This window comes from Rhineura floridana, chromosome 1, assembly GCF_030035675.1.
Source record: "Rhineura floridana isolate rRhiFlo1 chromosome 1, rRhiFlo1.hap2, whole genome shotgun sequence".
NCBI lineage: Eukaryota > Metazoa > Chordata > Lepidosauria > Squamata > Rhineuridae > Rhineura > Rhineura floridana.
In genome coordinates this window covers 159,886,860-159,902,742 of record NC_084480.1, presented here as the reverse complement: position 1 = coordinate 159,902,742, position 15,883 = coordinate 159,886,860, and the positions used below count along the sequence as shown (strand labels likewise).

Genomic DNA, 15,883 nt, shown 5'->3' with positions numbered 1-15,883 from the left:
CTTTGATATCTATATGAAAGAGAGGACTTTACAAGGGTTAGACCTGGCAACCAAAATGGCTCAAGCGGAATCACTACTGAGCCCAACCCCTGAGGCTTGGAGAAGCCTTGACACCTCCTCACAAGCAGCTGCACCTGATCCAGACCTAGATAGCTCCCATATCCAGTACGGGGAGATTATAACCACTGAACTGACCCAGAATAAATGCAAGGACCTAAAACCTCCCGAGGAACTCAAGATTACTAAGGACACAAACCCAACTGTTTGCTCCTTTTCAGATAGGCTGAGGTGGCTTGGGAGACCCAGTGCCTGCAGGGGGAAGAGGACCATCACTGCCCAGGGAGGGAGAGCCATCTGCCTGCTTTGCTGCTGCTGCTTGGCCAACATCTCTGCTCTCTCCTTCTTGGGCTCCTGCTCTGCACGTGGTCACCTTGCAGGACCAGGCTCCAGGTACTCAGCCAGCTGTGGCTGATACTGTTCCACCTGTCCCTTCCTTGGAGGGGATACATAAGCCAGCTGACTGAGGTGGCTCCTGCTTTGTTTGCCTTATTGTGGGTCTTGAATCACTTCTGAAGAAACCGTCCTTGGACCCAGAAAATCTTAACAATTACAGGCCGGTAGCAAATGTCCCATTCCTGGGCAAGGTCCTCAAACGAGTGGTTGCCAGCCAGCTCCAGACACTCTTGGATGAAACCGATTATCTAGATCCATTTCAATCGGGTTTCAGGCCTGGTTTTGGTACAGAGACAGCCTTAGTCGCCCTGTATGATGACCTTTGTCGGGAGAAAGACAGGGGGAGTGTGACTCTGTTGATTCTCCTTGATCTCTCAGCGGCTTTTGATACCATCGACCATGGTATCCTTCTGGGGAGACTGGCTGATTTGGGAGTTGGTGGCACTGCTTGGCAGTGGTTCCGCTCCTACTTGGCGGGCCGTCTCCAGAAGGTAGTGCTTGGGGAGCACTGCTCGACACCCTGGGTACTCCAGTATGGGGTTCCACAGGGGTCAGTTTTGTCCCCCATGCTTTTTAACATCTATATGAAGCCCCTGGGTGCGGTCATCAGGAGTTTTGGAGTGCGTTGCTATCAGTATGCTGATGACACACAGCTCTACTTCTCCTTTTCATCTTTTTCAGGTGAGGCTGTCAATGTACTGAACCGTTGCCTGGCTGTGACAATGGACTGGATGAGAGCTAATAAACTGAGGCTTAATCCAGACAAGACCGAGATGCTGTTAGTGGGAGGTTCTCCCGACCGGATGGTGGATGTTCAACCTGTTCTGGACGGGGTTACACTCCCCGTGAAGGAACAGGTTCGTAGTTTGGGAGTTCTTTTAGAACCTTCATTGTCACTTGAGGATCAAGTAGCCTCGGTGGCACGGAGTGCCTTTTACCAACTTCGTTTGGTGGCCCAACTTCGCCCCTATCTGGATAGGGATGACCTCGCTTCAGTTGTCCATGCTCTGGTAACCTCTAAACTAGATTACTGCAATGCACTCTACGTGGGGCTGCCTTTGAAGACGGTTCGGAATCTGCAGCTCGTGCAAAATGCAGCGGCCAGATTGATAACGGGGACCAGGCGGTCCGAACATATAACACCGATTCTGGCCCGCTTGCATTGGCTGCCTATATGTTTCCGGGCCCAGTTCAAGGTGCTGGTTTTAACCTTTAAAACCTTATACGGCGCGGGACCACGATACCTGATGGAACGCCTCTCCCGATACGAACCTACCAGTATGCTACGCTCAGCATCGAAGGCCCTCCTCCGGGTGCCTACTCAGAGGGAGGCTCGGAGGGTGGCGACAAGAAAGAGGGCCTTCTCAGTGGCGGCCCCCGAATTATAGAATAGTCTTCCTGACGAGGTACGCCTGGCGCCGACATTACTATCTTTTCAGCGCCAGGTTAAAACTTTCCTCTTTTCCCAGGCATTTTAGTATGTGTAAAAATGTTTATGTTTTTAAATTTAAAATTTTAAGCTTTTAAAAAAACTGTTTTAAATATGTGTTTTATTGTATTTTATGCTGATTGTTGTGAACCACCCAGGGAGCTTCGGCTATGGGCGGTATATAAATTTAATAAAATGAAATGAAATGAATCATGTGCCTGGGAGAGAGGATTCAGAGCCAAGTGGGGAGACTTGAGGGGCCCCCAATTAGTGTAGTGACAGGTAGAGGGAGATATGGCGTTGTGAGGAGGACTTGCCAGGTAAGGGGAACACGGCCCAGGCAGTTAATGGCTGTGCCTTGTTCCGGTCCTCCCCACACCTGCAGGTTGGTTGGTTGCCCTATCAGCCAGCTCTCAGGCCTCCGGATGCTGCTTCTAAACGCCAGATTGGTGCATAATAAGATCGCCCTCATTCACGATTTAATTGTGGATGAGGCAGCCGATCTGGCATGTATAACCGAGACCTGGGTGGGTGAGCAGGGAGGAGTCAGTCTCTCCCAGCTATGTCCATCAGGGTACCTGAGGTTCGAGGAGGGGGTTTGCTGTGGTCTATAGGAGCTCCATCTCCCTCTGCAAGCACCCTCTCCGTGTGACTACTGGTCTGGAGTGTTTGCACCTTATGTTGGGTCAACGGGACAGACTGGGGATTCTGTTGGTGTACCGCCCACCCCGCTGCCCAATACTCACTAGCTGAGCTGACGGAGGTGGTCTCGGGTGTACTGTTGAGATTCCCCAGACTGTTGGTTCTGGGGGATGTCAACATTCATGCCGAGGCCGCCTTATCCGGGGCGGCTCAGGATTTCATGGTTTCCATGACAACCATGGGATTGTCCCAATACGCCATTGGCCCAACACATGTAGCAGGGCTTACTCTAGATCTGGTTTTTGCAACTGGACATGGAGTTGGTGATCTGAATGTGGGGGGCCTTACAGCAGTCCCTCTATCATGGACAGATCACTGCTTGCTGAAGTTTAGACTCACAGCAGCTTTTCCCCTCTGCAAGGGTGGGGGATCTATTAAGTTGGTCCGCCCCCAGAGACTAATGGATCCAGATGGTTTCCAAAGGGCTCTGGGGAGTTTTCCGGCTGATTGGGCTGGCGCTCCTGTTGATACCCTGGTTGAACTGTGGAATACAGAAATGACCCGGACGGTTGACATGATTGCTCCTGAGCGCCCCCTCCTGTGTAGAGCTCGTACGGCTCCATGGTATACCCCAGAGCTGAGAGCGATGAAACAATATTGGAGACAGCTTGAGTGCAGATGGAGACGAACTACCACTTCTGTGCTGGATCCTTGCCCTTCTTGGCTAATAAAAGCTAGCAGGGATGGAACAGCTGGCTGAGCCAGGGAAGTGATTAATGCCTCTCTGCGAGAGGGGGTGGTGAGACCACTCCTGAAGAGGCCCTCCCTGGACTCAGAAAATCTTAATAACTATAGGCCGGTAGCAAATGTTCCATTCCTGGGCAAGGTCCTGGAACGAGTGGTTGCGGCCAGCTCCAGACACTCTTGGATGAGACCAATTATCTGGATCCGATTTCAGTCGGGTTTCAGGCCTGGTTTTGGCATGGAAACAGCCTTGGTCGCCCTGTATGATGACCTTTGTCGGGAGAGAGACAGGGGGAGTGTGACTCTGCTGATTCTCCTTGATCTCTCAGCAGCTTTCGATACCATCAAGCATGGTATCCTTCTGGGGAGACTGGCTGAGTTGGGAGTAGGAGGTACTTCATTGCAGTGGTTCCTACTTGGCAGGTCACCTCCAGAACATATAAAACCGATTCTGGCCTGCTTGCACTGGCTGCCTGTATGTTTCCGAGCTCGATTCAAGGTGCTGGTTTTGACCTATAAAGCTTTACACGGCTTGGGACCACAATACCTGATGGAACGCCTCTCCCGATACAAACCCACCTGTACACTACGTTCAAGATCAAAGGCCCTCCTCCGGGTGCCTACTCCAAGGGAAGCTCGGAGGATGGCAAGAAGGGAGACAGCCTTCTCAGTGGTGGCCCCCAAATTATGGAATGATCTTCCTGATGAGGTGCACCTGGCGCCATCACTGTTATCTTTTCGGCACCTGGTCAAGACTTTCCTCTTCTCCCAGGCATTTTAGCATGTGTTTTAAACTGTTTAAATTTTTAAATTGTGTTTTAAATTGTTTTTATAAAATCTGTTTTAAATTGTATTTGTTTTAATGTTTTTAGTTACTGTAAACTGCCCAGAGAGCTTCGGCTATGGGGCGTTATACAATAAAATAAATATTGATCATTGTAAGAGTCCCAGGCACAGTGTAAAATGGAGACCTCATCAAACACCATATGAGTTTAAAATCAGCCTTGCTCCAGAAGAAAAGGAACTTCTAAACTCATTTTTATTTTTGCCATCTCAGTCACAGGAGGAAATTATTGCCAGACTTTCATTTTTAAGAGATACTCTCATTCCGTCCATGATTCCGGATAAAGACGTGAAGTCCCACATATGGCGCATTGAGACAACCTGCAGTCAAGTAAGAGCAGACTATAGGAAAAGAGAGGAAAATGACAGTCAACAAAAATCGAACAATAGATCTGGAGAGAACTTTCCTCCCCCCAAGGAATATAATCTCAGTGCCCCTGCGGGGGCTTCAATGACTAGTACAGAATGGTTACAAAGAAGGTGTCTTTACCCAGATGAATTGGGATACATATCTACAATGATACCATCAAGTGCAACAGTCCAAAAGGTGCTTGTTAAGCCCCCAGAAGGAATTGGCAATGTCTTTGTGGACAAGACTGGGGAGCTGAACCAGATTATTGAGTTAAACTGACAAGCACCTTACCAAGATGGTGGTCCCTTAATTAGAACCTTTAATTCTCAATTAGATGTCTGCCCACGGGTTAATCAGAAAGCTACAGATGCAGTAAATGACCAGCTTAAAATGCTCACATAGAACATAGCTGGACAGGTCTTCAAGCAAAGTCATCCTGAGGTTGTGGATTTTTTAAGAGACTATGATGTAATTTTTATCCAGGAAACCTGGTCTACTAAAAAACATTATCTGAATGGCTTCTTGGTAAATGACATACTGGCCAAGCCCAGTAAAGGAAAAGGTAGACCTAAGGCAGGCTTGGCAATATTGATATCTACATCCCTTCAATCAAATATTAAGTGGCTTGGTCCATGTGGAAAAATCGCAGTGGCTGGCTTATTGGAGTTTAGAACTATGTCCTTTTTGTTGATTCATGTTTATATCCCCCCCTCCCTTCTAGGAATGGTATAAAACAGGCCTGGGATGATTTGGAGAAATATATAACAGATATATATGTATATATATCCCAGAGCGTATTTAATTATAATGGGAGACTTTAATGCAAGAATTGGCCCTAACAACAACATACTTTTCTCATCTGGTTTATGGGGGGTAGCAGACATCAAGAACTATATTTTTAGACATGATAGAAGTTCTTAAGGTGAACTACAATGGAATATGTCTGACACAAATGGTGGGCCGCCTCGATCTTTTGATTTTGAATGGACATAAAAATTTTGACAACTGTGCAGAATTCACTTATCTTTTTGGGCATGGAACCAGTCTGGTTGATTATGTACTGATTTCTCAACCCTTGTCTAACTGGATCACTATACAGTAGGTGATAGGCTTGACAGTGACCATTTGCCTCTTAATTTTACTTTGTTACTATCCGTTGTAGCCCATTTGGAAGCAAAATTTCAGTATCAAGATAAATCCCTTAGCCTTAGACATAAGAGGATTCACTGGACAGAAGAGGTTTTGAACAAGGTTGTTGGTTTCCTTGGTTCCTCTTGGGGGGGAAATTTAAAAATTCACATCTCAGGAGCTACTGAAGTTACCTCTGCTCTAAATGATTATTCATCATTGATTTCAGCCCTGAATACGGTCCTAAAGTCAAAAACACCTACTTTAAGGTCCCCAATGAAACAAACTGCTCCTAGATGGTTTGATAAGGAATGCTATGCAGTCAAGAGGCAATTGAGAACTGTATATAATCAATACAGAAAGGAAATTTCCAATGTTTTACCCCAAGAATATTACACACAAAAAACGTATAAACGGGTGGAAAGCTCTGATAGATTCCTCTATAAATAGTAATGTAAAACTTTTTTGGTCAATAGTCACTGATGCTTTAGGTTCCTCAAGCTCAGTTTGTTGTAATATCCCTGCTGCTACTCTGGAACATCACTTTTCTGAATTGTTCGTGGACGTAAAAGAGTATCCATCAAATAGCCTTCCTGCCGCAGATTTAAATGTTCTTCCACCTTGGCCTCCTGTCACTCAATCTGAGATAAAGTCTCTGACTAGTCGTTTTAAGTCTGGTAAAGCATCGGGAATTTATGCTATACCCCCTAAAATGTTGAAGGTTCATATAGATTGGTGGGGCCCCCATTGGCAAATCTATTTACTTAGATCAATAATTCTGGCAAATTTCCTTTGGCTTGGCTTGAGGCCATTGTGATACCAGTCTTTAAGAAAGGGGACAGAGAGGACCCCTCAAACTACAGACCTATTAGCTTATTGTCAGTAGTGGGAGAGCTGTATGCCAGCTATTTAAATACAAGATTGGTCTCCTAGATAGAGGATGAAAGCATTTGGGGCAAGGAACAGGCAGGCTTTAGAAAGGGCAGATCTACGATTGACCACTGTATATATAGTGTTAAACCATTTGGCTGAGAAATATACAAGTTCTCTTGGAAATGGCCTATTCGTTGCCTTTATAGATCTGAAATCTGCCTTTGACTCTATCCTGGAAGAAAGAGACAAATTATGGGTTAAGCTATCCCAGAGCCAGAATTGTCTCCCGTCAGCAATACTAGAAGGACGATATCAAGGTGTGCCTTATGAAAATCGGTTATGCTCCTGTAGTGATGCAGATGTTGAATCCCTGGCTCATGTCTTTTTTGTTTGTAACTTTTATAGGGAAGAACGTACTAGATTCCTTGGTCCTATTATGGAAAGTTTTCCTGGTAGGTCTTTGGACTGGTATTTGAAACATCTTTTGGCTGATACTAACAAGTTGACCACAGAGCTAGTAGCCAAGTTCCTTTTTTCAGTTCAAAGAATACGTAAGATGGTCCTTTCTTTCAAATTGTAACATTCCATTTCAAAGTCATATTTTATATTTATATTTTATTGTATATTTTAAATGTTTTATAGACTGTTTTCTTTTACTTGATGATTTGTTTTATTGGGTCTGTGACCACACAATAAATTGATTGATTGGTTTCAAATGGGAGGTTATGTTCTATTTCTATTTTGGGTGCATTAACAGTTGAATCTGAAACTGCAGTTTGATGTAAAATCAGACTGATCACAATATGTTGCTACTTCAGCAATGACTCTAGCTGTTGGAAAAAAGAGGATGCATGTTTTCAGCCTGCTATGTTTAAACCACTTCATTTCAGGCAAGGTGTTCACGATCAATTAAAACATAGAGCACACCAATAATTTTGCTAGAATGTTTTTCACCTCCCACCATTTTATCTTGTGCAAATTGAGACACTCCTGAGGTCCACTGGAGACTATTCTGCAGATGTCAGTGCCAATATTCTACAATTATGTTTTGGAGTCTTTTTAGTGTAAATTTTGCAAAGTGTTGCTGTACTTCACATATTCACAGAAATAGAAACAAAAGAAAACGATTTCCTATAGGAAACTTCACTAAAATTGCAAAGTATATCAGACATATTTAAAGTGACCATCTGAAACTGTATCAACCGTCTTAATAATGTTGCTTCTTCCCTGCTAAAGCAAGATCAGCACAGCACATCTTTTTCTGTTATTTGGGCTGATTGCAGGTGTTGCCACCACTCACCATATGCTCAGAGACACGTTACCAAATTCTTCCAAGCTACACAGGAAGTGGATTGGACTGTGAAAGACCAACCCCAATTGTGTTTGCATTTTGACAAATTTGTAGGGCAGTCCAATATCTCAGACAGGAGTTCAGGTCTCCTGCTCCCCTGCTCCCCTGGTGCATTCACTATAGCTGCCCAATTTCCCTGCTTTTCAAAGTTTCATAGAAATATCTGTGGGCTATAGGTACGTTCTTAAACCGCAAGGTTTTTTGCCTGTTAGTGAATTTCCCTGCTTTTTAATCCGGGAGGTAAGAAATGGGATCCTGTTCAAGTTTGCTGAGAATGGATTGATCATTTGCATGCTTATTGAGCTCAGTGGGATTCACTCCTCTGCAATCATGCTTAGGATAGGTGAAACTGACCATAGAGGATGGGGAGGAGAGGAGGAGAAGGAGGAGGGAGGGGAGGAAAGGCAGAGGGGGGACTGGGATGGGAGCAGGCAGGGGACGAATGGAGGAGAAGGTTTGATCATCTGCATGTTTATTGAGTTCAGTGCGATTTACTCCCATGCAATCATGCTTAGGGTAGGTAAAACTGACCATGGGGGAAGGAGGGAGGGCCAGGGCCAGTGCTGGCATGTTCGGTGCCCCCCTGCAAATTATAAATCGGTGCCCTTACCTTTTATAATTGTTTTTTGTTCATTTTTCAATTCAAATGTTATAAAAAATGTAACAAGGCAAATAAGGACAAAGAAAAAAATCATTATGGAGTAGGAAAATGTTTTGTGTGAATAGTAAAATAAAGTAAAAAGAAAACGACCTTTTTGTATTGCCTTTATGCAAAGATACATAGTTACACAAATTTAGCCTTACATGCTTTCATGTTTGTGAAGTTATGAATCTTCATTCATTGGCGAACTTATGAATTAGTTCACTAATGTTTAATTGGGAACGCACATCATTTTCACATCCTTTCCTATTGGGAACCAATCGGTTTCTCCATATTCTGTCCTTACAGTAGCCTTTTCTCCAGAGTATAGGTTGCGCATCAGGACAGATGCTGTGGCACCCCCATTTCTTTTAAAGCATTCCATAATTTTTTGTGATCTACACAATCAAAGGCTTTGCTGTAATCTATAAAGCCCAGGGTGACTTTCTTCTGAAATTCTTTGGTCCGTTCCATTATCCAATGTATGTTTGCAATATCTCTGGTACCTCTTCCCTTTCTGAATCCAGCTTGGACATCTGGGATTTGTTGCTCCATATATGGTAAGAGAGTTTGTTGTAGAATCTGGAGCATTACTTTACTTGCATGGGATATTAAGGCAATACTTCAATAATTACTGCATTCCCTGGGATCCCCTTTCTTTGGAATTGGGATGTATATGGAACGCTTCCAGTCTGTGGGCCATTGTTTTGTTTTCTATATCTGTTGACAAATTTTTGTCAAGATTTGGACAGAGGTTCAGTCTCAGTAACTTGTAGCAACTTTATTGGTGTGCCATCTATTCCCAGTGATTTGTTTCTTCCAAGTATTTTAAGAGCAGCTTTCAACTCACATTCTAAAATTTCTGGTTCTTCATAATACGGTTCCTCCATGAATAATCTGTCATCCTTGCATCTCTTTTATAGAGTTCTTCAGTGTATTGCTTCCATCTTCCTTTTATTTTATCTCGGTCAGTCAGTGTGTTCCCCTGTTGATTGTTCAACATCCCTACTCTCGGTTTAAATTTCCCTTTCATTTCTCTAATCTTTTGGAATAGGGCTCTTGTTCTTCCCTTTTTGTTGTCCTCTTCTATTTCTATACAATAACTATTGTAATAGTTCTCTTCAGAGCTTGGAAGAGTACTTTTAAAAAGTAATGAATTACAGTTACATGGCCCAAAAAGTAGTAATAACCTTTACAATTACAATTGCTCTGAAAGTAACTGATTACTTTACTTTTCTACCAAAGTAATCGCTACAATTACATTTCAGTTACTTTAAAAAAAAGCCTACAAGGTGCTGGCCTTGGCTGCTGCACCTCTAAGTAGCCTAAAACAACATTAAAAATAAACAAACACATACAGAGGTAGTAGAATAATTATTTTTATTCATAAGATAACAATGGTGGTTTCTCCGCTGGTAAGGGTGGTGGGGAGGGAGGCTGAGGCCACTACTCAGTTTGCATGTCAAATCAAGTGCAACCTCACTCAGCCAGCCAGCATAATCTCTCTCACTTAACCACCTTCCAGACCCTGCCCTGCCACCAACTAAGGGACACTCACTCAAGCAAACATTTTCACCTGAGATGCAAAAAAATTAAAATATTGCAAATGCAGCACAGTAGCCAGAGAGGGTGGTGGAGGCCATTTTGTGTGCCAAGTGCAAACACAGTATTCACACACACACACATACACACACACACACGTTGCCATCTTTCACCTCCACAGTTCTTTATCTCCATTCTGCTGCTGCCTCCTTCTCCTCCTTTATCCATGTTCTTGACCTCCGGATCTTCTTTCCCTCCACTCCATTCTTCACCACCACAATCCATTTTTTAAAATAATTGTTTTCTCCACTCCACCCCGTCTCACTCTTCACCTCCTCCCTCGTTGCCTCCTACCCATCCACAGAGCATGAGGAAAGAGCGACAAGTTTGAGGCACATGATTTTCATCCACAAATCAGAGGAGCAGAAGACTTCCCCTGCTCCCCCCTCCCAGTAATGCCCAAAAGTAATTCTGGAAACGTTACTCCACAAAAGTAGTAAAATTACTCCTAGTTCTATTACAATCAAAATGTAAAGGAATTACCCACTCGTTACTAAAAAAGTAATGAATTACAAGTAATTCGTTACTTGTAACTAGTTACTTCCAAGCTCTGGTTCTCTTTGTCCCTATGTACTAGTCGCTGTATTGTTGCATTTAGGGTTCTAACCATGTTTCTAGCTCCTTTTGCTTTTGCTTTCCTTCTCTCTTTAACCATTTTAAGAGTTTCATCAGTCATCCATTGAGGTCTTTCTCTCTTTTTAACTAGAGGTATTGTCTTTTTGCATTCTTCCCTGGTGATGTCTCTGACTTCACTCCATAGTTCTTCTGGTTCTCTGTCAACTAAGTTTAAAGCCTCAAATCTGTTCCTTATTTGATCTCTACATTCTTCTGGGATGTGATTTAAATTGTATTTTGGCATCATGATTGCTTTGTTCTTCTTCTTTAGCTTTACTCTGATGTTTGATATGACCAGTTCATGATCTGTACCGCAATCTGCTCCTGGTCTTGTTTTTGCAGAAAGTATGGAACTTCTCCATCTTCTGCTCCCAATTATATAATCAATTTGATTCCTATATTGACCATTTGGTGATGTCCACATGTACGGTCGTCTTTTTGGTTGATCAAAAATGTGTTTGCAAGAAACAAATTACTGGCTTCACAGAACTCAATAAGTCTTTCTCCTGCCTCATTTCTGTCTCCTAAGCCCCATTTTCCCTCAATTTCTAGTTCTTGTCTGCTCCCTACTTTTCCTTTCCAGTCCCCCATGATTATCAGCACATCTTGCTTTGGTGTATGATCAATTTCTTCCTGTACTTCTGCGTAAAATCTCTCCATTTCCTCTTCTTATGTGTTATGCTGTTGGAGCATAGACTTGGATGATGGTTACGTTGACAAGTTTTCTGTTAAACCTATTAATGGGGCGGGGAGGCAAATAAACTGCAGGTACTTGTCTACCACACCATCAGCCTTCTGCTGCTTGTAGTAGCTTCAGGTGGGTAGGAGCAATTTAAGTCACCAAAGCCACACCTGGAGAGAACATAAGAACCGAGCCCTGTTGGATCAGGCCAATGGCCCATCTAGTCCAGTATCCTCTTCTCACAGTGACCAACCAGATACCCATAGGAAGCCCACAAGCAGGACCCGAGTTCAACAGCACTCTCTCCTCCTGCTATTTCCAGCAACTTTATTCAGAAGCATACTGCCTCTGGTCATAGAGGCAGACCATAGCCACCATGGCTAGTAGCCATAAGTTGCCTTATCCTCCATGTATTTGTCTAATCCTCTTTTAAAGCCATCCAAGTTGGTGGCCATCACTGCTTTCTGTGGGAGTAAATGCCATAGTTTAACTATACTTTCTTTTTTCTGTCCTAAACAGGAGTGTAGTTGTCCAGGGTCTCAGGGAGTCTTAGTCCCCCTACTTTTTGGGGAGCAGGCTCCCAGCAGGGTCCCTGTGTCTCCAGCATCCTACGAGCCAATCACCTTGAAAGGGAAATGTGTTAGCCAGTGAGAAGAGTCTTCTAACATGCTTCCTTGCCCTTTACTGCTGATTGGAGCCAATCAGAGTGAAAGGAGGTAAGTCAGCCACTGAGAACACTCTTCTCAGTTGCTAACACTCTTCTCTTTCTTGCTTATTGGCTCCTAGAGACTTCTGTTGTTGTGTGGGAGAAGGTGTTAAAAAGGATGTCATTCTCAACCTAGCAGCAAAAAAAGGGGGGAGGAGCGTGGTTGTGACTAACATGAAGAGACCCCACACCTCTGTCTCAAAAGACAGCAACCCAAAGGAGCATGCAGCAAGCACCCAGATGCTCAGAGACTCACTCCCAGGGCAGGTTTTCTTCAGTCCACCTAGTGCTGCAGCTGTTCTTATTCTATAACATTTGTCCACCCCAATTTAATAGCATAAAATTGACATTGAGATTGCTGCTGTGTTTCCAACACACAAAGTTAGTATGATAGATTCTGTTTAATCTTACTGGTATTGACTATAATCTCTGAAATAAACCTTCAAAGACTTCCTGTTTGAAGCTATAAAATTGACATATTATTAATTTGTAAAATGAATTATAATATTGCGATATACTCGCTGCAATTATACCATTATACTGTTCAGTTTTTAATAGAGGTTAAAATAAACATGTACTTGCCAGAAGTATAAAACATTTCAGCTTAAAATCCTCTAGAGCCATTGTTTTGCTAACATTCATTCTACTGTGAATTTCATCTATTAATGGAAACATTTGATTGACTAGAAAATCATATCCCTTGTTCGTTCCAAAATCAAAAGTTTCCTAAAGTACTACACTAGCTGAAGTTGGTGTTATGAGTAAGCACTAATAATACTAAAATGGAGAGGTTACAAAATAAACCTTTTTTATATCTCTTGCAGACTAAAACTCATATTGTTTGTTCCTACTCTGCATTGGTTTATCCTTGATTTTCCGATCAGTCTTAAAATTGGTAGCCGAATGAATCTTGTATAGTAGGAATTCAGAGTTCCCATAATGCTGCCTTCTAATAGAGATGAGTGTTAGGTACATTGAGGCTGCAATCCCTCACAGTCTGTCTTAGGGGGTAGAAGTAGGCACATATATGAATGCTGATGAAAGTTAAAGAGGAAAGCACAAAAGCAGGACTACAGCTGAACGTCAAGAAGACTAAAGTAATGACAACAGAAGATTTATGTAACTTTAAAGTTGACAATGAGGACATTGAACTTGTCAAGGATTATCAACACCTTGGTACAGTCATTAACCAAAATGAAGACAATAGTCAAGAAATCAGAAAGCGGCTAGGACTGGTGAGGGCAGCTATGAGAGAACTAGAAAAGGTCCTCAAATGCAAAGATATATCGCTGAACACTAAAGTCAGGATCATTCAGACTATGGTATTCCCGATCTCTATCTATGTGAAAGTTGGACAGTGAAAAAAGTGGACAAGAGAAAAATCAACTCATTTGAAATGTGTTGGAGAAGAGCTTTGCGCATACCATGGAGTTGATGCACACATAGGATTGTACCTTCAAAGTATAATCTTATGTACGTTACCTGGGAGTATTTATAAGTCTCATTCTGCTAAGATTGCAATGTTGACCGGTGCTTAAAGATTGGAATGATGATAAGCAAAAGCAATAATTTTGTTTTCATACTTGTAATTCTTTCTGTTCATGGTATATGAACTTTTTGTCATTTACTCAAGGCAGATTTTACTCATTTAATCGACAGAGTATAGTTGTTCTGACTATAAACTTACAAGATCTGCACAGGGTGGTTTATAACATGCTATTGGAGGTCGCTGATTCCTAGGGTCGCCATAAGTCGTAATCGACTTGAAGGCACTTAACCAATCATTGGAGAGCTTAATTCTCAGGTATTTAGCAGTGGTCCTGTTTCTGTTCTGGTGTCATATTTAGAGGGAAATTCTGATTTTAGCATGTTGATATTGTATACACAGGGGGTGTTGTAACGGTTATCAGTAACAGATTTGTAATTGAACTGACTGGGTTTTTCATAGTTACTACTACATCATTGGCATATAATGCCACTTTGCATTTAACTGTCCCTGTTTGTACATGTATAATTATTATGTCTTCTCAATTGTACCAGCTAATGGCTCTACACAAAGTACAAAAATAATCTGAATTGGGGGTATGCTTGATGAATACTACATATCTTCAGAAATACAGTTTCAGTTAATTAAAATGACTAATATTAATGAGATGCCAAGCTAAAACTGGGAGCAAATGTGGCACATCAACTGATGTTCTTATCTTAGAATTGTGTGGTGGTTGTTTTTTCCTTTTTAAAAAATACCCTTCTAATGCAATTAAATGGCCTTTAAAATGGTGATTTGTGAAGTGCTGCATTAGACCTTTTACTTGCCCCAAAGATAGCTTGGCACATTGTTCTCATGCTTCAAAATTACCATGGAAACCAAAAGCAGTACGTATTTTCTTTATTCATTTGCAAAAGCTTCAGTTTCTATTCTGGATCTCTGTGTTGCCTGCCCATGGTTAACTGTGAGCAGATACATGGTGTCTAGGACTCTGTATAATGTTTTGGGCTAAAGAAAGACTTGGCAGCAAAATGGCCTATTGGGTGAAAGTTATTGCAAGCAAGAGTTGCTGATATCCAAAATTTGGTAGGATGAATGAAGGATTTAACTTTCTGGGAAGTAGGAGTGGCTGAGCAACTTGTTAATCAAGCCACAACGTGTGGCCCCTTCTGACAAGCGTTGCAGCCTGCAAGGGATTGTTCTCATTCCAATCCCCATTTTGTGTGGCCTTCCGGTTGAGGTGGCTACAGGAAGTGTCCCACAGAGTACTCATGTTTGTGACTGGAGAGGTGCACTCAATAGGCATTGTTGAGGTGTTCTTCTCACTTGGTGATGTTGCAAGGAAAGCTTACATGCTGCTGCGCCTGCTGGCAATATGGAAATAGCTCAAGGAGACACCTCCAAGCACCCCACATTTTATTGTCATGAACAATGCAGCCTGTGTAATAGCAGTGCACTGGACTGTGATGTGTTGTCAAGCTATGTTCCTTCTTTTGAAAGCTTCATAATCATGAGGTGAGATTTTAAGTCTTGGCATCTTCTGAAGTTATTTGTGCTAAAATGATTTTGTTAGGGATCCTCATTGTCTTCCCTGTGTGGGGAATGATTAACTGCAAGGTTATAAAGTATTATGTGGGTGATACATTCTTTCTTCAGGTATGCCTTATATTTCAATTTTCTGAAGGAGCTTTCTGTTCTTTGCTTCTCAAACTCGTGTTCTTTTTCCCTTTGCTGCCCCATCCCATGTCACAAGGAAGAAGGCGGAATGTGAACTGTCTGAAGAACACAGTAATCTGGTACGAAGACCATAAAAACCGCTGCCCCTATGAGCCCCATCTCTCAGAGTTGGACCCCACCTTTGGGATGTACACCACAGCTGTGTGGCAATGTGAAGCAGGGCACCGCTATTTCCAGGACTTGCACTCCCCGCTTAAGCCACTCAGTGACTCTGAGAGCGAGTGTGATAATGGTGAGTGTGGCAAAATCTGACACCTCTTGTAAGTAAAAAAAGTCATAAAATGTTCTTTGTGCAGCTTTACATAGCAGTTACTTTTATGCAGCTTGTTTGTGAGATCTAGCTCCAGATTCAGCGTGGCACAGCGAATTCTTGAAAAAAGCTCTTGCTGGTGGTACACTAAATGGAGAGCTTAGAATGATCAACAATGCAAATATGACTGCTCTGTGAGGTTGAGTCCATGACTGGAATGCATCCCCCCTCGCCCCCCACCACATGGCAAGGAGACAGTGCTTTATTTTACAAGGTTTCCACTTCTGTGTTTCCCCAGGTGCACCTTGCAGGTACTTTTGAGGAATCAGTCTTTCAGTCTGCACCAG

General features: G+C 42.7%; 1 protein-coding gene across 6 annotated transcripts in view; it reads left to right on the top strand.

The window, feature by feature from the left end:
* The window catches only part of LOC133363092 (zinc finger protein 653-like), a 52,550-nt gene that overhangs the window by 28,862 nt on the left and 7,805 nt on the right, over window positions 1-15,883 (top strand). For 4 of the 6 annotated variants that reach the window (XR_009757588.1, XM_061582172.1, XM_061582162.1 and 1 more), the window contains one exon: window positions 15,303-15,518. Coding sequence is in view for 3 of the 6 variants with exons in the window: in XM_061582172.1 (XP_061438156.1) it covers window positions 15,303-15,518 (216 nt within the window). In the remaining 3 variants the exon portion in view is untranslated. The remainder of the gene's footprint in view (window positions 1-15,302; window positions 15,519-15,883) is intronic. The other 2 variants (XR_009757589.1, XR_009757587.1) reach the window with 1 other exon arrangement.